Here is a 23,149-nt window from a genome sequence, read left to right on the forward strand (position 1 = left end):
CGACCGACGTTCTGTCCACTTTTTATGAGGATGACTTAGGAATGTATCTTAGTGAAAGTGTTCACCTTTACGTTGGGTTTTAATGCTCTGTATGCCCTGTTTGTCTTTCTCTGCTAGATTCCTAACCCCCCATTGTCGTCCGGTGACATGAACATGGTTTATTTCATTTTACATGACTTTTCCTTGAACTCCTTTTACCTGGGGTGTCTTCAGAGCCTTGCAACACATATAATAGTTTACTAATCTTGTGACCAGCATATTCCTCTTGTCATGCAGAATCTCACAATAAAACTAACCGAGCTTATGGACCAAATAAGGTTAAAGACCATTAAAAATCTTTAAATTATTCCTTAAAATCTTTAGAATCTTTAGACCTTTTTTTTTTGCTAAATTTTTGCCAGAAATTTCACAGTTGTGCATCTTAGACACTTTCTTCTGTATTGGTTCTCTCGTATCAGAGTAGATTTTGTAAATAGTGGTGCTTCCAAAACAAAACAGGTTGTCTAACCAAGCTGCCTGAAAGGGGGGTGCACCAGCATGTGTTACAACATGAAGATAAATGGATGGATAAAATGTCATACAAGGCAGCCTGATTTAAGGTTTTAGTCATATTATCCTCCCGTTTGCCAGTCACTTAGGAGCAGATTGGCGTTTTGTATAACTCGTGTGACTTTTGGGGTATAGAATGACCCCTACCCTTTACCCCACACGTTGCGACAGCCTTTCCGCTCTCGGGCTTCTTGCAGGAGCTGGAAAGGGTGACCTCCCTGCAGACGAACCTCCAGCTGGCTGCCGTGATCTGCACCAATGCAAGGAGGTGGGTCGCTGTCCATGACCGGAGGCACTTTTCTTGACTAGTGTGTCTGTGGGACATGCACGACTGCGCTTTCTGTACTGGAGTTTCTCAGCTGATGGATTTCACAGAAATGCTCTTCTTTAGAAAGCAGTTGTCTGCCTCCTGCTGTTATGTGGCCCTTTTAACATGCTGCATCTTTGCTGCTACCCAGACAGCTGAGTTTTGCCAAGGAAGGTTTCACAGAGGCCAGTCTGGGGCTGCTGGCCAATCAGAGGAGGCGGCAGCTTCTTACAGGGCTGTTGAAGTCACTGAGGACCATAAAGACCCTGGTACTTATCCAGATTGCGTTCTCTCATCTACGTAGTCCCTAACTGGAAAAAAAAAAACATTAACAAAAGCATGCTCACCCCTTCCTCCGTTGATTACCCCCTGTGTGACGCGGTTTCTCTCCTGCACCCTGAATACATGCTTTATGTTTATCTTGCAGCAAAGAACAGACGTGAGGCTGAGTGAGATGTTGGAGGTAAGCTGGATGGGGGGGGGGGGGGGGTGCCCTCTTCATCCCTCTGACAAGATTCCCTATCTTTAAGGCAGACCGGGGCAGGTCTTCATCTCAACATGTTTGACAGAGCTCAGGGAAGCGTGGGAATAAGAGTTTGTTACTAACAGTAATGTGATCAAGGTGGCTTATGATCTTGCAGCCGCTTTGACGTGACACAAAAGGACACATTCAGTGTTGTATCGAGTAGTCTGCTGTGTGCTTTAATCCCCTTTATTATGCTTGAGGGTAATCGGGGATCAGGGGAGGGGTCATGTGTGGGTTTTGTCATGTCAGCAAACGGTGCAGCCTTGCTGATGGTGCCGCGGGGTTGGAGAATAAGCCAGCGCCCTTCACGTGTTTCCTGCAGGAGGAGGACTACCCAGGTGCTATCCAGCTGTGCCTGGAGTGCCAGAAAGCAGCCAGCACCTTTAAACACTACAGCTGTATCAGGTAGGGACCAGCGAGCTGGCCAAGGCATCCTCCAGAACCGGAACTGCACCGCAACATGGCTTCCTGCTTCCTGATGCTGAGCACCATTGCGACTTGCTTATGACTGTCTGTGAATTTCAGTACCCAGCTTGTATCCCAGACTGGTCACCATGTCCAATGGTCCCTTCTTAGGACCTCCTGCTGGTCCTTGGATCCTCCTGGCTTCCATGCAGGTTTTAAATACTCATGAGGCTTGCCCAAAGCTGGTCGATTCTTTTCCGTTATCCTGTTAGGGCTCCCTGATTACTTAGGGCCCTTATTGGCCGGCCTTTATCCTATCAGGACAGGAGGCGGGGTCAGTGGAAACTCTCTGAAGTGCCCTGGATGATTCACCGGCTGTGAATCTGTTCTGGTTGATTGTGACCCAGTCCCTCCCCTGCCCCCCCCCCAAACGACCGTGTCTGCAGAAGACTTCCTTGCCGTCCGCCCCCTCCTTTCTTTTTCTGGCGCGATCCTTCGAGGAGTTTCCGTGAATTGGAGATGTGCAGCTCCCCTTTTTCGTCACGCATTAAATGCTCTGACTGTAGGATTTGGCTGCAGCCATGTGGAAACGGACTTGGCGTGGGGGGGGGGGGGGGGGGGGGGATTCTTGTCTCTGAACCTGTACAAAATGCATTATTTCCCCTCAGCCGTAGGGTACATATGTGTATGTGGGGGCTGGCGTGTGTTTCGATCCACACATACATGGCTTGCAGGTTCAAGGGTTCAGTGGGGGGTGTATTTACCTTTTTTGGAAATAAGGTAAAACACCAATTTCGAGGCCTCCGATTTGAAGTGGAGAAAAACGCTGGATAAGATGGGCGTTCTGTTCCGCGTCTGGATGGCGGAGGAAACGCGCAGTGCAATGCCGTCTTCCGTGTCACGGGCCAGAGAACCCATCGCTGAGCTTTTAAATTAGACTGTCATGTCAGTCCCCTTGCTGTCTGCTCCTCGCTGCTTTCGTGTCGGGGGTGTGTGAGTGCATCCCGACACACGGTGTGGCCCCCCGCTCCTCAATTCCAAGGATGCCTCCGCCCCCCCTGAGTGTGGGCGGGGACCTGTCCCTCACTATCGATTCACAGTGGGGAGTTATTAGTCGATGCTGCTCGGGGGCAGGGGGGCTTTATTGAGGGGAAATGGCACTTTCAAGGGCCTTGGCTTCCAAACTATTGACCTGCGTTATTCCCCGGACCTGTGGTGCGGCCCCCAGGGGGGCAGCTGAGCCAGGGCTGAGTGGCGGCCGTGGGATCGTCGCATAACGCCTCCGCTCACCTCCTTGCTGTTCTCCACGCCGTGCAGACTGTCAGTGAGCGGACCCTGGGTCGCCACATCATCATCTGTGCTGGGGGTTCTAGGCTCCTCTGCATTTGGGGGGCAGCTCAGTACCTTTTGGTTAGAAATGTATTTGATCGTGAATGTATTTGGGGTAAAATCTGCCCACTGTGTGCAGACATGCTGTCACTTGTCCGACTGCTGCTTACTGGCTACCAGCGATCAAGAAAAAAGCTTGGTCTTCTCCCAGCTGGCCTCCGGGAGGAGCCTCAGAGCAGATACTAGCTGGTGTCCCATTGAGTCGCCGCTCCCATTCTGACAGTCAGCATTAGGAACGGCTTTCTGATATCGAAAAAACTGAACAGAGCGCACAAGCCCCAGGAGGCGTTAGCAATAGCTGGTCCAGGTGCCTGTCGCTTTCTGTGGGGTTATATGTTGGTGTCTGCCTGTTACGTGAGATTAAATGCATCTGAATTGGGTCAAGAGAGACATGGAGAGGTTTTGGGTGGGACTGTTTTTTGCAAGGTGCGGACAAAGCTGACCTTGTTAGAGGCGGGCACCTGTCGCTGGGATGTCACATGACATTGTCTCTGATAAAGATGTCACGTATAAATTACCTGCCAGGGGTCCCTGCATCCTGCAGACTTTAGGTCTTTATGGTCTTGATAAATTTTTGGTGACTTGCCTGAGTGGTATGTCTGCTTGGTGGCCAGTTTAGCACCTGTCACCGACTGTGATCACAAGTATAGTGTTGTTACTGTCACTGGGGTGGTTATTTGAAGGATGCTGGCAATTCCTTGGGAAACTGTGTAGCGAACAGCCCAGTACTTTCCATTTTCTGGAGGGGTCTCTGGAAAACTCACCAGATAGCGACTGGGTTCTGCACCCAAACGTAGAATGAGAGCCGGAAACTCGCCACAGACCTGTTAACGAGCGTGTTTAAAAAAACAATGAACAAGGGGAATATTGCAGTCTTCCAGATGCCGTCGTGCTCCGCGGGGCCTGCTGCCGTTTGCAGCAGGGGCTTCTGGGTAATGAACACCTGTGGCGTGCCTTGGTGCATTGCCCCTCCTGATGATTTTTGAGAAGATGACATTTGGGGGAGTTTTGGGATTTGTTAAAGGGTTACGGGGGTGTGAGTGCTGTGCCTGTTGGGCAGGACAGAGGTGACCAAGCCAGACTGGCGGTAATGGCAGGTGCCCCGCAGGGGACCCCAGCCCGGCCTTGTTAGCGGAGCCGCCCCCGGCGATCGCTGCCTCTCCGGCTTCCACACCTGCTGCTCCCCGTCGCCTCTCATTTTTCTCCATTCTTGGCGAGACCGGCGGTGCGTCCTTTATCTCGACAGGTGCGCCCAACCCCCCCACCCCCAAAGCGATTCTACGCTTGTCTGCTCACCTGGTGGGGGTGGGGGTGCTGTGGTGCTGTGTGTGGCACGGAGCTTGCCGGTCTTTTTGACGGGCGGCACGAGATGGGAGGAGATTTGGGTAAATACAGCAAGGTGCCGATTCCCACCCCCCGCCGTTAGCGACCAAGCTGCTCAGAAACATCATGTTTCCATGGTGCTTCTGCAGGCCCAGCTCTCCCATCATCAGAAAGCAGGAGTTTCCAGTCCCAGCTCACTGGCTCACTTCAGTTCGTGACACATCCCACCTCTCTTCTATTCCTCTTTCCTCCCCTTGTCTCCCCACCACCTCACTTCTCTCCCTGCTTCTCCCCTCTCCCCCACCTCTCCTACCCTTCTCCCATCCTCACCTCCTCTCCTCTCCTCCTTTTCTCTACTCCTCCCTTCCCCTCCTCCTCTCATTCCTCTTTCCCTCCCTCCCTCTCACTTCTGCCCTTTCCCACCACTTTCCTCCTCTCCCCTCCTCCTCTTCTCTTCCCTCCTCTCCCGGTTTCCCCTCCTCCCCTCCTCACATCCTCTTCCCCCCCTTCAACTTCCTTTCCCCTCTTCCCCCTCCCATTCTCCTCTTCCTACCTCCTTTCCTCCCTTCCCTTGCCTCCTCCCGGCCCTTTTAAGATGACCGATCCATCTTCTGAGGTCCCACTGAAAACACATCAGCTTTCCATTTTAATGTGACTTTCATTAATTCCTGCTACTGAGTTTGATTTCTCTCTGTTTCCCCAGTGAACTGAACTCCAAGCTTCAGGACACCCTGGAGCAGATAGAGGTACGGATTCTCCTGCCTGTAACCTTGCTTTCCCTCTCGCCGCTTCCTCATGCAGAACTTATTCCTCGGTGATTTGGATTTAAGCCCAAACCACCAGACACGAGGAGGACATGCCAACTTCACACATACCACCCAGGGCGGGATTCAAACCTCTGGTTAGTGAGGACTGCAGAGGCCCAGATCCAGGCTTGCATCTTGGTTTGTGTGGGACTTACCAGAAAGGTCCGATGGGAGGCTGATCCACACAGAGGCCAGTTATGACTCATCCGTGTAACTTTTCCATGTGAGACTCCTGTGAGATGCAGCATATGTGGATCACATTGTCATTTCACCCATCTGCTTATTTTGCCAGAGGAAAACGGACAAAATCCGTTCTTAGGGGGCCTACAGCTGGGCTGAGGGTGGGAAATGAGACCATATTTTTGGGTGGGGGGGGATCTTGCACATCTATCACCCTCTTACCGGCTGAATACCTTCTTCCATGCAGGAGCAGCTGGATGTCGCCCTTTCAAAGACCTGCAAGCACTTTGATGTCACTCACTACAACAAAGTTCAGATGGCGTACGCTCTCCTAGGGAAGACGCAAGTGAGTGAGTCGACGCTGGTTTGCATCCGTCGGGGAGACACGGGGGTGGGTGGGGAGGGGAGGGGGGGGGGGGGGTTTCATTGTTGTGTATGAGATGAAAGGGAAAAGGGCTCCTTTTTCACTCGTATCCCTCAGATATCCACAATAGCTTCTTCGCAAGCTGCGAAAATCCTCTTTTTCCCCCAGGGATTGTGATTCCGGGCAGCATCATTGACGCGGGTTTTAATAAGCAGCTTTCAGAAGTCTCGGCGAGGCAGTGCGGCGGTTTCGCGTGACGTGTCGGTCTGATGGGGATCTCCGTCCGTCACGTTCCCCGCCGACGACGCTTCTGTATTTTCGGCATTCTCGACTGCGCTCGTCCCATGAGTGTGACTCTGATCCCTCGGGTTCGCGGTGCGTGTAGCTTTCAATCTAGCTCTTTTGTCCTGACTTGATTGATTCAATTACTGGTTAATTACATGTGGTGTGTGCGGCCAGGGCTTCCTCCACGAGCAGAGATGTGGTGCATGGTGTTTATTAACTGCAGGGCACAGGGGTTCGGAATCCTCGTAGGTGCCGTGTCCCTTGATTGATATTCTTAATTGAGTAGTTCGGAGGTGATGGGTAGCGTCTCCAACTGTCTCAGAGCACGAGACACCCGATTGTGACAAACGACGACTCCGGACATCCGGATCACGGATCAGACGCGACTTGATCGCCCGTCGGGGCCTATCCGAAACATTCGGACGTCTCGCCATCTGCCAGAATGAGCTTGCTCTTGTGTGAGGCAGATACCATTCATGTCGTTTGTTCAAGTCGTCCGCTACCTCAGAAGTCACAGCAGAATGCCAGTGGCATGAAGTGGCCTAGAATAAAAAGCACAGTAATACATCGCTATCTAATCCATGCATCATAATAGCGTCTTCCATAGAAACGTCTGCTTCGTTATCGACGGCTTCCGGAGCCGTGCTCTCCTTAATGCTGCCCCCAAGGTAATTTGTGTCTTTTAATATAGATTCTCCACAACTCCAGTTGTTCACCTTGCTCTTTAAAGCCCATGATGGACTATTAGCGAAGTCGCGCATTACAGCCCCCATCTTCCATCGAACGAGGGCCTCTCTGGCCTCTGCTAACGATTTGGTCTCATTTTGCGATTACTTGGGAAATTTGCTTCCCCTCCCCAAGAACGTTGGGGCCATTATTTACTAGTCTGTCTCTGAAGGCCAGCTTTTCACGTGATACAGCCACATTGCGTGACATTCAGGGACTGGGCTCCGCTCCTATCGTTCCTTCCTCAGGTTTGGGTGCGGGGTCCGCTTTATGGTGGTCCGGGTGTTCTCTTAAATTTTGAGGCTGGAGTTATGACTGTGGGGGCTCCCCCTTCAGGCGCAGCGGAAGCGCTCCCATTGGCTATGGTGTCGTTCTCGTGTCCAGGTAATGCGCCCCCCCCCCATAAAGGACCCACCCTTCATTCACTAGTTCTGGAGAAAGAAATAACAATAACAATGTGCTTCTTACTGGGAATCGCCCCTTGAGGCTGCTGGCTGTGGTTGCCCAGTGGACACCGTGGTGTCTGAGACGCCCTCTCTCTCTCTCTCTCCCTCCCACTCCCCCACTCCCCCCCCCCCAGACGGCCATGGACCAGCTGCACATGCACTTTACGCAGGCCATCCACAACACAGTGTTTCAGGTGGTGCTGGGATACGTGGAGCTCTGCGCTGGCAATGCGGATACTAAGTTCCAGAAGATGCAGTACAAAGACCTCTGCACGGTAACCCCCCCCCCCCCCGCTCCATCTCCCAGGAATCTAGTGAGGGGGGGGTCTTTTATATATGTCTCAGCCACGTCATCGCTTGAGCACACCAGCGGCCTCCCTGCCACCTTTCCAGGTGGCTGCACAGTGTTGTTACCCAAGCAGAGCCTCCTCTATCGTCCCCTTCATCTATAATTCTGATCTTATTTATTTATATACTTTTTTTTCTTTATATCAAAGCATTGAGTAGGGCTGGGAAGGGGTGGACACCAGGCCGAGTGTCCGGAGAATAATTTATAGCAGTCGTTAGGATGATTTAGCTACTGGAATCGTTTCCAGTGGATGGGCACACTGAACACGCCTAGTGTATGGTGGTGCTTAGAATAGAATAGAATAGTATGCACACATGTCTTCCGGAATCACTTAACCACTGTCCAGCGTGTCCACGTTTGGCTCCGAAAACCTGCTCTGTTAATTGAACGGCATCCCCGTGCTATTTGCTGTGTGGGACATGTCATACCTGCAATTGCCAATAGGTGGAGCTTCAGCCGGTAAGGCGAGGTCAAGGACGGGTTGAGCGGAAAACACCGATCGAACTGCAAGGAGTCCTTTCCGAGAGCTAATTGTCGATTCTGAAGTCGGTAGCACTAGGAACAAGGGATTATTGTAGATTAGGCATGATGAAAGAAAGAGAAACAAAGGAATGCTATTTAAATAAAATCCCAATCACTCAATCCTGGTACAGAGTGACACAAAGTGAGCAACTCATTAGGCAGATGTGGGCGTTCAGTGTTTGGAGACGCTGCTCGACGTGCCCTGAATTCCAGCGCATCTCTGAGATGTGTTATTTTGTGGCGTTCCCTGCTTGGCCCTGATTATGCCCGTCTGCGGACGCCTAATTCAGTTTTTTACTGGCCTGATGGGTAATCGTGAGTTTCAGCACATGGGAGATGTGCGAGATGTCAGGCAGGGCCGTGCTGGGTGTTCTGTGATTCTGGGGCCTAAAAAGTCAGCAGAATCTAGGTTGTGTGTGTGTGTGTGTGTGTGTGTGTGTGTGTGTGTGTATGTATGTATGTATATATATATATGTGTGTGTGTGTGTGTGTGTGTGTGTGTGTGTGTGTATATATATGTGTATATATATATATATATATATATATATATATATATATATATAATGTATGTATATGTGTGTGTGTATATGTGTGTTTGTGTATTTATGTGTATGTGTTTATATATATTTCTTTGTTTTAATGCGCTCTGATATTTTTTACTAAACAGGTACAGTACTGAACAGTGAGTTGTTTAGTTTTATACGACAGCACTAATGAAGCCTCAACTATGATTGGTCAGAAGGGTTTTAATAAATTTTCTATAATCAACATGTAGTGCCAACCAGGCAAATCACAGCAGTAAACCAACGTGCTATTATATTTATTTATTTATTAATTTAACATTCATTACATTCAACAATTCATTGGAGGAATCAAGTAGGTCTTCTGTCACGTGCATTTTTAGCTCACATATGTGAAAATAATGTCTTTAGGTACAAATATGCAAGTCAAATGTATAATAACCACAGCATAAGCCGGTTAATGCATGACAAGCTGCTGTTGGTTCGTTGGTGTGTAATGCACAGCTTGTCGTGCATTAACTCTGACTTAATTTGATCCTTGCAGTTTTGGACTGAAGTCTGGTAGTAGGAGGGTTATGACTAGTCATTTTCCTTTATCGCTTCTTAATTCCTGGGTTAATTGTGCCGCCAGTTTCTGTAGGTTAATTAAGCTCTTAGCCGGCATATCATTTGGTGTACAGATTCTCATTGCTATTGCGCCCTGCTCTCTGTGACGCAGTTTAGATTCAAGGAAACAAAAGGTCATATAATAATACGCTACTTGCTGTGAATGTTAAACCTACCTATCGACCTGATCGATGAGCCAGGCTGCCTCTCTGATTGGTCACGCTGGAGCGGCTGTGGATCCTTTGTGCTGCCGATCCTTTGTGCTGCGTATCTTTTTGGGTCGCTCCTTTGAGCCATGGATCCCTTTCGGCCACAGATCTTTTGGGCCATTGATACTTTTTGAGACGTGGATCCTTTCCTCCTCAGATCCTCTGCGTGTCCTCTGGCTACCTCCGGAGCTGACGGTGAACGGTGCCGCTGGTCTTCACCGGTGCTCTGGTTTTCTGAATAGTTCTGTAAAATGCTTCTCCTTCATTATTGCTCTGAGAACCACCTGGTTCTGGTCCAAATGACTTGGTGCTCTTTGCCAACGGTGTGAGCTGCTTTCAGTCCCCTGCGGAGCCATGAAGTGCCTCAGTCCCAAATCGCGACTTAATAAGAAGCATTTTTGGTGTTTGTTTTCCCCTGCTGCCAGAGGATAACCATGATCAGGATAATCACACTGCTCTGGCTCTGAGTGTAGCCTGCTGCTAACGAGTTCAGATTGCTTGCTGGAGCAGTGCTGGTCAACGTGTTAGTTAAATCGGCCCCCAGTAGACCTAACAGCCGGCGCCCCCTGGTGCATGGAGCATGTCGTGCCCACGAAATATGCACTTTCCGAGACAAAGTGAAATTAGCAGTGGAAATTAGACAAAGTGAAACTTGCTAGTAGGCGGGGGCACCAGTGTTGAAGCTAGCCTGGGGTACTAGATGGGCTTTGAACCAACACTGTATTGGTCACATGGCTGAACATTCCTTTGTTCTGGGTTAATCTGCTTCTGGTGAGTCTGCTTACCTGATAACTCGATCAGCATCGCTGGTCTGCACCACGCCAGAAGTTCTCTGGGTGTGATTCCAGGGTGTGTATTCAGAGCCGTGCGACTGCGTAATGATGAGTCGAACCTTCCCAGCGGCTCCTCGCCGCAGAAAGCTGCCTCAGAAGAAGTCCAACCCCCCTATGTTACTATAAAAGCATTTGGGCCGCTACTATAATAAAACGGAATTCTCGAGTCGCGGACACGCCCACGTCTGAGCCGGAACGAGGAAGCTAGCACCGACTGTCGATTACACGGCTGGGCGCATCGGGGGATAGCGGTCCTCAAAGGGATGGGGGAGTTTGATTAATTCTTGCCATTTGCTCACTCTCCCGCCATATTGGCATTTGTTGATAAGAAATAAAATACAGGCTAAGACGGTTTGCATCGTTAGTATTCTAGACGAGTGCCCGAGAGACCACAAAGCGAGCACTCAGATCCGCTAGCAAAAAGTCCCCATTACAAGTGTTTTGGAAGTCAGGATTATAGCATCCGGTGTTTACGGACAAGAGGGAGAGATGATTGGACTTTTCCACTCACTGTGGCATGATGGGAAAATGCAAAAGATGCCAATTGCCGAGATCGTGGCTGCACTCCAGACCTAGGGGGCGCACTTGTCCGCAGCTGCTTAGTGAGGGGATGACACGAAGCATTGCTCGAGTCAGCCATGAGTCTCCGAGGTTTGCCAAAGTTTCCCAGCCGAGTTTCAACATTAGTTCATTGTTTATGTCATAGTGCGGGTTCTTTTTTTTTTTTTTTTTTTTTTTTTTTTTTAATGAAATGATGTCTCAAGTTTTATCTTGGAGACTTAGTGGAGGAAAGTTCCCTCTTGTGGCGTTAAAAGCAAACGTCCAAACCAAAGTACAAGTGAGGGCAATAGCATATTACAAACATTTGTGTCCGAGGAGCTGGCTAGGCACAGTTGAAGCTAGGCTGAGCTTCTGATGAATGGCTAGGAACAAGTGTAAAAAGTACTGGAGCAAGAGCTACACAACAGCGTCCAAACAAAGTTAGATCCTAGTAACAAATATTCTGATCTGCAGTAAAAAGAATGATACTAAGGGCATTCAGGGATTCAGCGAGGCCAAACAGCTTAAGCCCAGGCATCTTGCTTAACCCTGTCTTTTGCAGTGTGTGACCTGGGGTCCTCATAGGACTCCCTGTTCCATCGCTGTCTGTCCATGGCAGTGTGCGCCCGTCATCTGGCTTTCCAACGACCGGTCACCTCTCGGGCCCTTCCGCCGGTCTCCGTTGCCTGGCAACCTCCAATGATCGCGCTTTTGTGGGTACGAGTGGCTAAGATTCGGAGCAATTGGCGGTGTTGACGTCGCCTAATTTCTTCAACTGCTCAAATTGAAGTAGTCAAGAACATTAGCTCCAAATTCAGTAGTGATTTTTATTTATGTTTTTTTGCAATCCTAGGGTACATGTCTCAGAGAAAGCTTTTTCTAATTTGTTTTTATTTGTTTGTCTTTTTACTTAAGGCAGTGTTCTAATGCACATCCACTGGATAGAAAATTGTACTAATGCTGAAATTAGAAAGCTATTGTTCTAACTCTGGATGGCATGATGTCCCGGGGGTGTGTGTGTGTGGGGGTGGGGGTTGTCGATGCCTCACTTCTTTAGGATCGTGGTTTCCAATCCTGGCACATCACGTCCCTATACTGCATAAGCAGTTAGGGAATACGGATGGGTAATTCAGAGTTTACTTTTACACTTTTCATATCCCTAAGGTGAAATGCTGTTTCTGAACGGAAATTCAATACATGCTTTTGCAGTTTCGATTCAACTGATCAGCAGACCAAACAGCGATTACAAATATTACAAGCCGTTGAATAATTTTTTAATAATTTATAGGCAGATTAAAATGTATAAGGGGAGGAAGGTGAGGACCGCTGCCGTACGGAGAACTCTAAACAGAGCTGAGGGATCGGAGAGGTGAGATGACGTGCAAAGGAAGTGATTTCAGTGACCTCATTTTGCTGGGATCTCGCAATGGACCCCCCCCCCCACAAATTCTTTTTTTTTCAAGCAGACGGTTTCACAGGAAACACTGTTTCATTATTGTACACTAACGTTCACCCGGCCAGTTCCCCCATTTCTGGATTTTTCTCACGTACCTTCTGCTGGATGGCTTCCTGTCTTGGGCCTATTCTGCAGTGGAATTGGTCTAGCAGGCCTAGAAATGTCTGTAAAGATGCCAGCAAATCCTCCGATGTGCTATTAATTTTGCGGTGTTTGGACGCTGCGTCTAACTCAGTGGACGCCCCCCCCCTTCTTTGTGGACTGATTTGACGTTCATTTTATGTCCCAGTATAGCTGAGGTGGGATGTGAATTAATGCAAAATGATGTGACGTTGTCTGATTTGTACCGTAAGGCCTTTAACGGTAAACGGCAAGAATGTGAGTATGGAGGGTGGGCTGTAATCATCGCAAAACTGCTCTTAAACTTTTAAAAATATTTAATTTTAAAGGAGCAGTCAATTGGGGCCATGTTAAATGTCATAGCTGCTTTGCTATAGTGACCTTTCTCTGTCTCTTTAATGTCTGCTGATGACAGAAATAATTCTACAACTTAAAAAACATATAAAATTTAGCCTTGATTTTTGGGGGATTTTGGATAAAAAGCAGTGGGAAGTTAACGTCTGGCATCCCAGGACGCCGTCTGCAAGCTGTAGGGGTGATTTACAGGGGAGTGTCAAGCTTGTGAGAGGCTGAAGCCCGCGGGTCTGAGAGGGAGAGAGCCCCCATGCATAAATTGCTCACAGATCGTCCACTTTTTCCATGGGGGCAGCCGCGTTGCCGCGCGCCGGTCTTCCCTCCAAAATCCAAAGGCGTGGAATTCTCCACGGACTTTGGTAATTTACTGAATTCCAGCCCAGGCTTTTTCCCTCCCCCGGTTTCAGCCTGAAATAGGTGTTGCTTGCTGTGAAAGGGATGGAGTTGGGCTTCTTCAAAAATACCATCAAATGTGCGTGATTTGGGTCAGTGTCAATTGCTGGAGTCACAAGCAGCTTGAGAGGTGCAGAGCGATGGGAAATGGCCCACGTCAGCCACCAGCTGGTGACTTTCTGAAGCTAAAGTCACTTGAACAGGTGTCTGTGTCCTCACCATTTTTCTAGCGTGCACCCCTGCCTGCTAGGAACCCTGCCGTCTCCGAATTGGCACGTATGCATTGCAGAATCCAGTTATGGTCCTATGAGATTTGTGACACTTAACTTATCAGCTTAATTACAGGAGCTCAGGTCTTGCATTATTTTTGTGGGTAGTATTGTGTCTGGCATTCTGATGGACTGAGGCTGGACTATTACACTTAAACTATTTGGGCTGTTTCTCCGATTATCCCAGGGGCTCAGAGCACCTGCCTGGAAAAGTTAAATTAACAAATGAAGACGAGCAATAAATATGAACCGGTATGAAAAATAATTAATTGTCATCTCTCCTTGTGAAAATATTTTATACCCGTCTTAATGATTCCTGCATTCCTTCCTTGAATTAAATCTTTTTTTTTTTTTTTGGGAAACTTGGGATTGTAACATTTGCGCTTTTTGAGTTCTGAACTTGAACAATGCTTGCTTGTTTCACCCCTGTACCCCAGCACATAACCACCGATAGCTACATCCCATGTTTGACGGATCTCTGCAAGGCATTGTGGGAGGTTATGCTCAGCTACCACCGGACTATGCAGTGGCACGAGGAGCATGACAAAGAAGAAGTTGAGCCTGCGACAGGTAAGACCGACATGCCTCAAACATGCTGGAGGTAAAACTGGCATGCCTGTAACACGTTAGACATGCCTCAAACATGCTAGAGGTATAACTGGCATGCCTGTAACACGTTAGAGGTAAGACCGACATGCCTCAAACATGCTAGAGGTATAACTGGCATGCCTGTAACACGTTAGAGGTAAGACTAACATGCTTCAAACAAACAAAGGGTAAGACTGACATGCCTCAAACATGGTAGCGGTAAAACCAACATGCCTCAAGCATGGTAGCGGTAAAACCAACATGCCTCAAGCATGCTAGCGGTAAGACCGACATGCTCCAAGAATGCCAGAGGTAAGAGTAACATGCCTCAAACATGCTAGTGTTAAGACCAACAAGCTTTGAACATGCTAGAGGTGAGACTGACATGCCTGGAAGTCCAGATGGTGCGACGGGTTTTGAGCACATGGTTTGCAATCGTTCTGAGAGACAACGGCTGCGTAGTGGGGAGCATGGTGCTGTTGGTGTGGAGGTGCTGATGCTCAGAGAGGTACTTCTGTTCCGGCCAAAAATGATCATCACTTTTTAGTCTTCCCCAGATAGATGTGGTGGGTTTGGGGAAGGGCTATCACCAGGAAACCAATTAAATCGACCGCTTCCGGTGTATTGGGCCTGAGGGATGTTCATCCAATGTATTAAGTACAGACCCAGCAGTTTCCCTCCTTCAGGGGATGCAGCCGAGACCCGCGTCATCAAGCCCGTCATCATCTACGCGAAATAATTTGTGGACGCCTGGGGGAGGTTCTGGTCTCACCACGGCTGACCGTGAAGCTCGCAGTCAGTTTATAAGCGCCGTGTTAGTGTCTCGTTTTGAGAGGCGGCCATGAGCTCGACCCGGTGAGGCAGCACCGTCTATCGGACCTCAACTAACAGTGGCGGACACTACTGATCTCCACTGACTTTATCTCTGCGAGTCAATTGAAGTTCTCAAGTTAAAAGTCGTGTAGGACAACCTGAAGAAAACGGCAGAGAGTAAAGGAGAGAGGGAAACATGGGTAGGTGTGTCGTGGGGACGGTGCTGCGTGTCTGCTGTTAAGGTCGCGGTTGTGTCTCAGATCCCAGAAGATCTTGTACCCGTCAACCAGTTATGGAAGGGATACTGCTCCTAACAGAATGTCTTCAAGTCCATTAAAGAAAATAAATAAATTAAGTATATTCCTTTAGGTAAAAGTAAATTCTGTAATGGTGTGTAGTAGCATAGTTACATCCCAACAGTAAATGTAAATGAAGTTGGCATCCTCTGATTAATTTGATCTCAGCTATTTTTATGCGTCCAGCCCAGGGGCAGACTTACCATTAGGTGAGTGTAGGCAGCCGTAGGGACCCCTGAAAACTGAAGGCCCCTGTGAAGACAATTTCTAAAAGTTACATTTATGGATATAAGATTATATGATCATTTATATTATAGCAACATGTCTAGTCTTTTTTTTGTTGTTGTTTTTTGTTAAGCGACGGTTTTCAGGATAGACAAAGTGGCCCCTCGTCCCAGCTGTAATGGACTATTCCCACTTTGAGACATCATGCTACCCAGCTTCACACTGGAGTCTAGTGTCTAGGTTAAGGTTTGAGTTAGCGATACGTGCTCAGTTTGGCCTGTGTGTCATAAATGCAGCATCAGCTGTGATTGGTGTTAGGGTTTGGGTCAGCGATACCTGCTCAGTTTGGCCCTCCTCATACATGCAACATCAGCTGTGATATGGACATGAGTCACCATCCAATGTTCATAGCCAAGTCCTTTGAAGGATCAGTTCCTTATATGATTGAAAAACAAATCTCAGTATGTTAATATTACCATAAATGATGAGCTGCCAATTACTGCCCTAATAAGATGACATTATTACTGTTGTTATGACTGTAATTAAGTCGAAATTGTTGGTGCGGTATTGTGATCAGATAGTAAATAGACAGACCCTCATGTATCGCGTTTCCTTTGTGCCCTAACTCTCTGGGTATGTCTAGTCATGCTGTTTCGCTGATTTGCTGAGTCTAAATTGTACTTGATTGCATGGCTGACTGAGTATACCCTGTGGCGTTCCGTGTGGGATTCACCCTCCACCCGGTGAGTAACTATACAGTCTGATATTTATGCTGTTTCTTAGCAGAGATCATAATCACCCTAATTACAATCCTTGCTTCTACTTTCAAGTGCACTGCTAACAAAACTAAAGTGGTACCTATATAAGGAAGGACCAACAAGAGAATCTTGATTATATTCGTGTAAGGCATTCTTGTGATTTCTTGCAAAATCCTTGTCTGGTTTCTTAATCGATGTGAAGTTTTAGGATAATAAATGGCCACCCTCTTGTCTTTTGTATGTTGTCATGTAAAGAAGACGCGTCATATTTCAGCATCTGTCCTCTTGTGCTTTATATGAATTTTTGAGGCACCCTGTGGTTGTCTATCTTGGCCTCTTCTACACTCCCTAGAGGCAATGACTCTGTGACTGGAAGACGAACGTCCATCTCCAGTAACGGTTCTACGCCTCTCGCCAGGTCACCTTCACTCCGGAGACCGGCTCCTGCCCTGCAAAAGCACTCCCTTGTGCAGCCAGTATAGCTTGCGCTGTGTAAGGAGTGGTAGCCTCGTCCTGTTTTTCAGGATTGTTTCTGTGTCCCAAGTGGCTGTCGGCGGGCTTAATGAGATGGGCTCGGAGCCGTCACTATTAGTAAGCCGGCTCAGTTAACCCGCCGGTTTACGGTGATGAAGCTGTAATTGATGTCAGTGCTCGTGGAGAGGTGTTGCTGTAATGAATATTAGAGGAGAGATTTCACTCTGCCTCCCCCAGCAGGATTTGCAAAGGTGTCTGTCTCCTGTCATGTTAGCGTTAGCCTCACGGAGGTTAGCGTCGGCCTCATGGTGAATTTTGTTTTTTGTTTTGTTTCATGTGTCTTTCCTTATAGTGCTCCTGCTCATTTACTCGTGTTTTGTTGGCTAATGAAACGGGTTGAAGTTTCAATTGAAGTTAATTACTGATTACTTGGATTTCGCTTTATTGAGGGAGTGCAAGTCGTTGGTTTCTAATAAGTTGATCCAGCATTTATAAGAAATTGATATGCGGAGCTGATTTTTATTTACTCTCCTCCCCTTCACGCTGCACGTGCAGATGAATTATTATGAGTCACATTTCAGTAAATTTTATTAGTCTTATGGCAAAGAGATTTTCTTTTCTCATTTATTCGACAATTGCCTGTGAATCGGTGAATCTTCTTTTTTTTGTGAACTGGGTTATTTGTATAACTGTGATATTTAATTATTAAAATTGTCACGCACACATACTGTAAGACAATTGGTTGTAGAGGTTCTGAACCAGGAGGTGACATGTCTTGATTTACTGTGTATCTCAGGTAGTCTTTTATCTGTGGCCTGTGATATTGAGTCTTGCTGATTTCTACTCCATAAATAATACAACCCATTTTATATTGAAACAACATTCAGCCCTTCATCCAGGGGCTACGGAAAATCCAGCTCGCTAATTAATGATTACTACGATGAATTAATTATGGAAATGAATTCTCACTGGTTTACATGGTACTTTTATGCGGGATATAGAACTCACACGCATTTGTGGATGAACCAAAGTGTGTAAAAAAAAATATCTAGCAAAGATGTTTTATCAATTTTGAAATAATTTGTGGAATTTTATGAACTTGAAAGTGTTTCTTTGTATGTGCCGGTTTAATATATATGCCACTGAACTGCTTCTCATTAAGACTGGAGATGGCTTATGGTACATGTTAATGTCTTTTCGTATTACCACACATGTTCTGTTAATATAATTTCTTCATTATTCATATTACTGTTTGTTGAGTATCTGGTCTGCCTTGTCTCCTCTGCTAATTTTCTTTTCAATTGGAACTGTAGTCTGACTTCTGCACAGTAGAAGAAATGAAAGGTTTTTTTTTTTTATTGCATGGTGCTGTAATGGCAACTGAAATAGATACTAGAATCGGGGTCGTGCTGAGCCGGAAAAAGAACCCTAAAAAAATCGTTAGGGGTGAGTCAGGTGATGATTGTGCTTGCAGCTGTTATATAAGCGCGAGTTCTGCGTTCCCTCAGTTCCTGTAAACGCGCGGACCCAACCCTCGACCCCGTAGCTGGGCATAGCTCCTCCGAGCCTCGATACCCGGTTTGCGTTCTTGGACATCTCCGTTTGGTCTTCTGCTTGCAGTCTTTCCAGCAACTTTTGATAACTTCATCTCTATGGCTGCCGTATTTCATCATCTCTACATCTCTGTACCATGTGGTTCCATTTGACATTGTGCTTGGAGCAAGCCCTATAAATAAAACACCATATATATATATATAAATATATCCTTTTTAACTAGAAGCCAGACTGCGCACAATTAAATGGCCCATTTTGAAAGGACTAGAATATTGTTTCTCGCCGCTTCGGCCATGTTGTCATGGTTTATTTGAATGTGGGCTAGCGGATTCTGTCCGAACGTACGTGTGCGAAATACCTCAAAGCGCGGGTTTCAGCTGCCAGGATACGGGAGGGCAAGGCAACGGGCCGAGCAGTCCAGAAGGAATGCTGGAGACCATCTTTGTCTTTCCACTCATTCGATTGATGAGTGCGTTGCTGAAATTGTTTATTTCCAGTTGATTTTTGTCAAAGGGAATGGTTTGTGGCCAGGAGTGAGCAGGATGAAAGCTGTGTGCCTTTGAGGTGAAAGACTTTGTCAGGCTTTGTCTTTCCTTTTATCCTCTGGCTGTGTGAGTTCGCTCAGATAGCCCTATTTGCTCCTCATATTGCCAGTACTATGGGGGTGGTAACAAAAATGGCAGCAAAAATTCTTGTATATCCAGTACCAGTCAAAAAAATCTGGACCTCTTACCCATAGAAAGCTTTATTGGTACTATTTTCTGCATTGTAAAATAATTGTCAAGGCATTAAAACTATGAAATAACATACGTCGACTGACCAAAAAAGTATAAAAGTAAGAATAATTCTACTCTGGTCATGTTGCCTAGTTATGTGATGTAACAAACTATCACTGTCCTTTGTAGGCGGCTTTGCATGTCCAAACATTTCACTGGTACTGTATAATAATAAGTTATAATAATCATTATAATATAAATGTGACAGAATTGGGAAAAAATATTGATTCAATGATTAATCACGATCCTGGTTTTGACAGTTCGATATCGGTTCGCAGACTCTCCAGGTCGATCTTGATGTTATACAAGCCTTTGTCATTTCTTAAGTGGTTTTCAAAAATTGCTTCTCGTGACTCTGCATTTGTAAATCTGTGTTCCATTTAAAGCTTTTTAAACATCTCTCCAAATATGTGCAGCTGCTACGTAGTACTTTATATGTCATTCCTGTCGAATTGATATTGAATCCGGATTGAATTAAATTGGAATCGAATCAGTTTCAATTGAATCGGATTGAACCGAATCATTAGCCTGTGAATCGGAATCGAATCGGGGCATCTTTGCCAAAACCCAGCCCTAGTGTCACAGATATATGTGATATACAGTATTTAACCTGGCATTTTATTAACGTTAGATAATGACCTAAACTAAACCAAACATTATGCACCTTTCTTCCTTTTTTCATATATTTACTTTTTAGAGAAGTAAATATGCCTCTCGTTACCCTGGATTTAATCACCCATAGTTTGCCAAGGTCACTTGAACAGTGTCTTTATCCTTCTAAGAAATGATAAATGAAGAGAATGCGCAATAGGAAAGGCATGCATTCAGGTGGTAAATAAGGATCGTGTTCAAGCTGGAGCCCAGGGACTCAGAAAGGGAGATCCGGACACCACGGCCTGCACCAGGAGACGTGCTCTGAGAAGGTGATGATGAGGAAGGTGTATATATATGATGTATGTATGTATGTATGTATGCATGTATGTATTCATTCAGAAAGTATTACCACAGCTTGTATGTAGTCATTTAAGAACAATGCCCTTCTAAAGCCTTATCCTATTATGATTTTAAGAAATTGTAAAACAAATCTACTTGCATGCTGAAAATAGAGATAATAAGAGAACGATCTCAGAAAGAACAGTTTGTCAAGATACATAAATACATACAATTTGAGGAAGTCTTAGATAGAGCTGTATAAGTTTTGGTTTGTTTATTGCTTGGTCTGCTCACTTCTGTTGTAGATTAAAAATTTTTAGTGCTTTATAGGTTGCTATATATAACATTTGGAAATTGTGTGTCATTTCTGCATCAAATGGTTTGGCTGTGACAAGGAGTTAACTCTGAATGGTTTCTGTCAGGTAATCTCCTGCCTGTCAGGAGAGCTTTTGGAAGTTTCTCACGACTGCAGGAGGTAATTAGCGTATCGCTTCATCGGGAGGTTGCCGGCAGCGACTGGGTAGGCGATGCTTTTCTGAAGGGTCACATACTTCATGGGGCTCCGAGGTCAGGCTGGTTCCTTATTATCTGTTGCATGGAGCGTTAGACTGAGCGTTTCAGTGGCTTTGCATGTTTCCGTACATTTTTTTTTTTGGATGCACGTCAGATGCGGTGCATCGAAATATAAAGTGGCCCTTCGACTCTCATGTTGCCAACGTGCCACTGAACGATGGCGAATCAAGGGCCCTCGGCTTTGCGGGCTCTTGGCGCCGAGCCTCGCGAGATACGCCGCGCTATCTTGTGCGGCAGTGAAATCGCCCAAAATGATTTTATATTAAAAATGCCAGATGCTCTTAGCCGTGGAGAATGGCACTGGAGTGCTTGCTGAGTAATGTGGCCCTGCGTGGCGGAACTCCATCATACTGCAGACTTGTGTTTTTTTTTCAGTACCTTTCTTTTTGATTCATTCCACTGCTGGGGCAGAAAGATTTTCGATGTTCGCTGAAATGCGCGACGGATGCGTATGGGATTCGCGCCTGTTTGCACGCGGGTGCTGGGGTTAAACCCATCCAAGCAGGCACGGAAGATCGGTTCCCTCGTTTATGATGGATCAGGGTTTTTAAATGGTGTGTATTCAGCCTTTGGCTGTAAGTCACTGCTCGTACTTTGTGCCGTTTCCTGGCCGGTTGGTTTGTTTGTTTTCTGCTTTTGAGGATATCGTGCGCGGTCGGCCTGACCTGGCTCTGCTTTCCCCAGCTCTGCTGGATGGTCTCTCAGGCTTTCTGTCCGCCTTCTCAGGGGATGCTGTCTGCAGCTGGAGGAAAGCCTGTTCCTTTAGCCTTGGTGATTTACGCGTGAAGAAGATCTGCACAGATTGGCTAAAGCAATAGGCGCGAATCAGCTGCACGTTGGACCAATATTTCTGTCCTCATTTGGAAAAAAAAAAAAACCGTTTAACGAGAACAGCGAAGGATTCTTACGTGCTCCACGCATGTTATCAGTGTACAAACAGGGAACAAACATTCTAGTGTGAAATTAGAGATGATGTTTTGCTCAGGATTCATCTGTAGAGAGAAGGTTAATGTTGAATTATTGCTGATGTTTTTAAAGAGCGCATGTAGAAGTAGTATAGGGCTATGCATATATACATATATATACATATATATACATATATATAAATAAAGCAGTTGGCTCAGGCACCCCTGGTTAGGCCTGGTGGTATCCAATTTGTAATACTGCTATACCATCTAGGCTATATACCACGATATGCAGTATTTTGATGATATATTCAAGAGCAACATTATTCGCCAAGTAGGGAAGGGGGGACCCTGCGTTATATTTTCCCACAAGGCTAATTTTGTCGCTAAGATTTCAGAATACTGAGGTATACCTTAAATACTGCAATATACCCAAAATATAAATCCACAGCATTTTTATGGACCAGCCTGGAATATGAAACGCATGTTTTGCCTGTGTGTAGATGCCTTTACAAACACTGCGTGATCTATGTCCTTTTAAAAGCTCTGCAATGCTGTCATCACTGTAATAGACGTTTTGCTCCATTTCCAGCTGCATTTTAGCATTAAACAATTTTCACGATTTCTCTTCTCTATATTTTATGTGCTGGTATTTTTTTATGGCCGAATTTATGTTGTTGAAACCCTGGCAGGAGCTCATTGGGTCCCCTTGATGTGTGTGTAGTTTTTTTTGTGAGATTTCTCTGTAAGAGCACATTTTGAGGCCAGTAATGACATACGAAAGACAGGAGATCTTGCAGTTGTGTGAGAAATAATCCCAATTTTTTTTAGGCAAGAAGTAGCATTTGTCTGGTGATGGTTCACACTTCTGAAATTCACTGAATTGCTTCTGTCTGTCGCAATTTGCAGGAGTCTCCTGATTTTCTTTAAATCGAATGGTCATAAGCGTGCGAGGTGATGCTGAAAGGTTTCATGCTTCTGCAGGCTGGGGATTGCCCAGTTCGGGCCAGAACCGGCGTCCTGCCGCACTCAGGTGGCTCTCCCGAGAAGGGGTGGAGTTCTCCCTTTAATGCTGTGGCGTTGTGTCTTGTTACCACCAAGATCCCGGGGAACCTGGCCAATCTGAAGGTCGGGCAGATCTTGGGCGCCATTTTAATTTCTGCTGGGATCCTGATTACTGCGGCTAAGCAGTTTCCTTCAACAGCAGGTGTAAGAGTTTTTTTTTCTTAAGTGGCTTCTTCTGGCAGTTGGCTGATAGGCCCACTTCCTCCGTCCCACACCGGCTGAAAGGCCCAGGGCTGCCGTGTCCATCTCAGTGGCTGCTTCTCCCCAGCCTCTGTGTCTTCACATCTTTCTCCGTAGCAGCTCGTGTCGCGGTTAACGAGGCTCGTCCCTCTGCAGACGGCAGCAGCACGTCGGGGTCAGATGAGCCCATCTTCGACCGCAGCTATGTGAAGAAGAAGCTGCAGCATGGACTGACGCGGATTTGGCAGGTGGGCACCCCCCCCCCCTCCCCCCCCCCCCCCCCTCCCCCCCCCCCCCCCCCCCCCGTCGCCCCCACCGGCCTGATCCTGCCCATGGCAGGGCTGTGCATTCTTGGTGATTGACATTCCCTCCTCCTTTACTGCTTCGAACAGGATGTCCAGCTGAAGGTGAAGGCTTACCTACTGGGAACCGACATGTCCAGCTTCAAATACGACGACTTCATCTTCGTGCTGGATATCATCAGCAGGTACTGCTGTGGAAAAAATGCCGGGCTCAGCGGTTTGTCGGCTC

The 23,149-nt window shown here is 46.9% G+C and overlaps 1 protein-coding gene across 6 annotated transcripts in view; it reads left to right on the forward strand.

The window, feature by feature from the left end:
• vps50 (VPS50 EARP/GARPII complex subunit) overlaps window positions 1-23,149 on the forward strand; it is a 73,756-nt gene that overhangs the window by 14,786 nt on the left and 35,821 nt on the right. For all 6 annotated transcript variants that reach the window (XR_007384940.1, XR_007384941.1, XM_048992964.1 and 3 more), the window contains exons 6-15: window positions 747-817; window positions 1,008-1,125; window positions 1,284-1,319; window positions 1,705-1,787; window positions 5,203-5,245; window positions 5,733-5,831; window positions 7,441-7,581; window positions 13,916-14,048; window positions 22,775-22,866; window positions 23,011-23,105. Coding sequence is in view for 4 of the 6 variants with exons in the window: in XM_048992964.1 (XP_048848921.1) it covers window positions 747-817; window positions 1,008-1,125; window positions 1,284-1,319; window positions 1,705-1,787; window positions 5,203-5,245; window positions 5,733-5,831; window positions 7,441-7,581; window positions 13,916-14,048; window positions 22,775-22,866; window positions 23,011-23,105 (911 nt within the window). In the remaining 2 variants the exon portion in view is untranslated. The remainder of the gene's footprint in view (window positions 1-746; window positions 818-1,007; window positions 1,126-1,283; window positions 1,320-1,704; window positions 1,788-5,202; window positions 5,246-5,732; window positions 5,832-7,440; window positions 7,582-13,915; window positions 14,049-22,774; window positions 22,867-23,010; window positions 23,106-23,149) is intronic.

The sequence above is a fragment of the Brienomyrus brachyistius genome, chromosome 23 (assembly GCF_023856365.1).
Source record: "Brienomyrus brachyistius isolate T26 chromosome 23, BBRACH_0.4, whole genome shotgun sequence".
NCBI lineage: Eukaryota > Metazoa > Chordata > Actinopteri > Osteoglossiformes > Mormyridae > Brienomyrus > Brienomyrus brachyistius.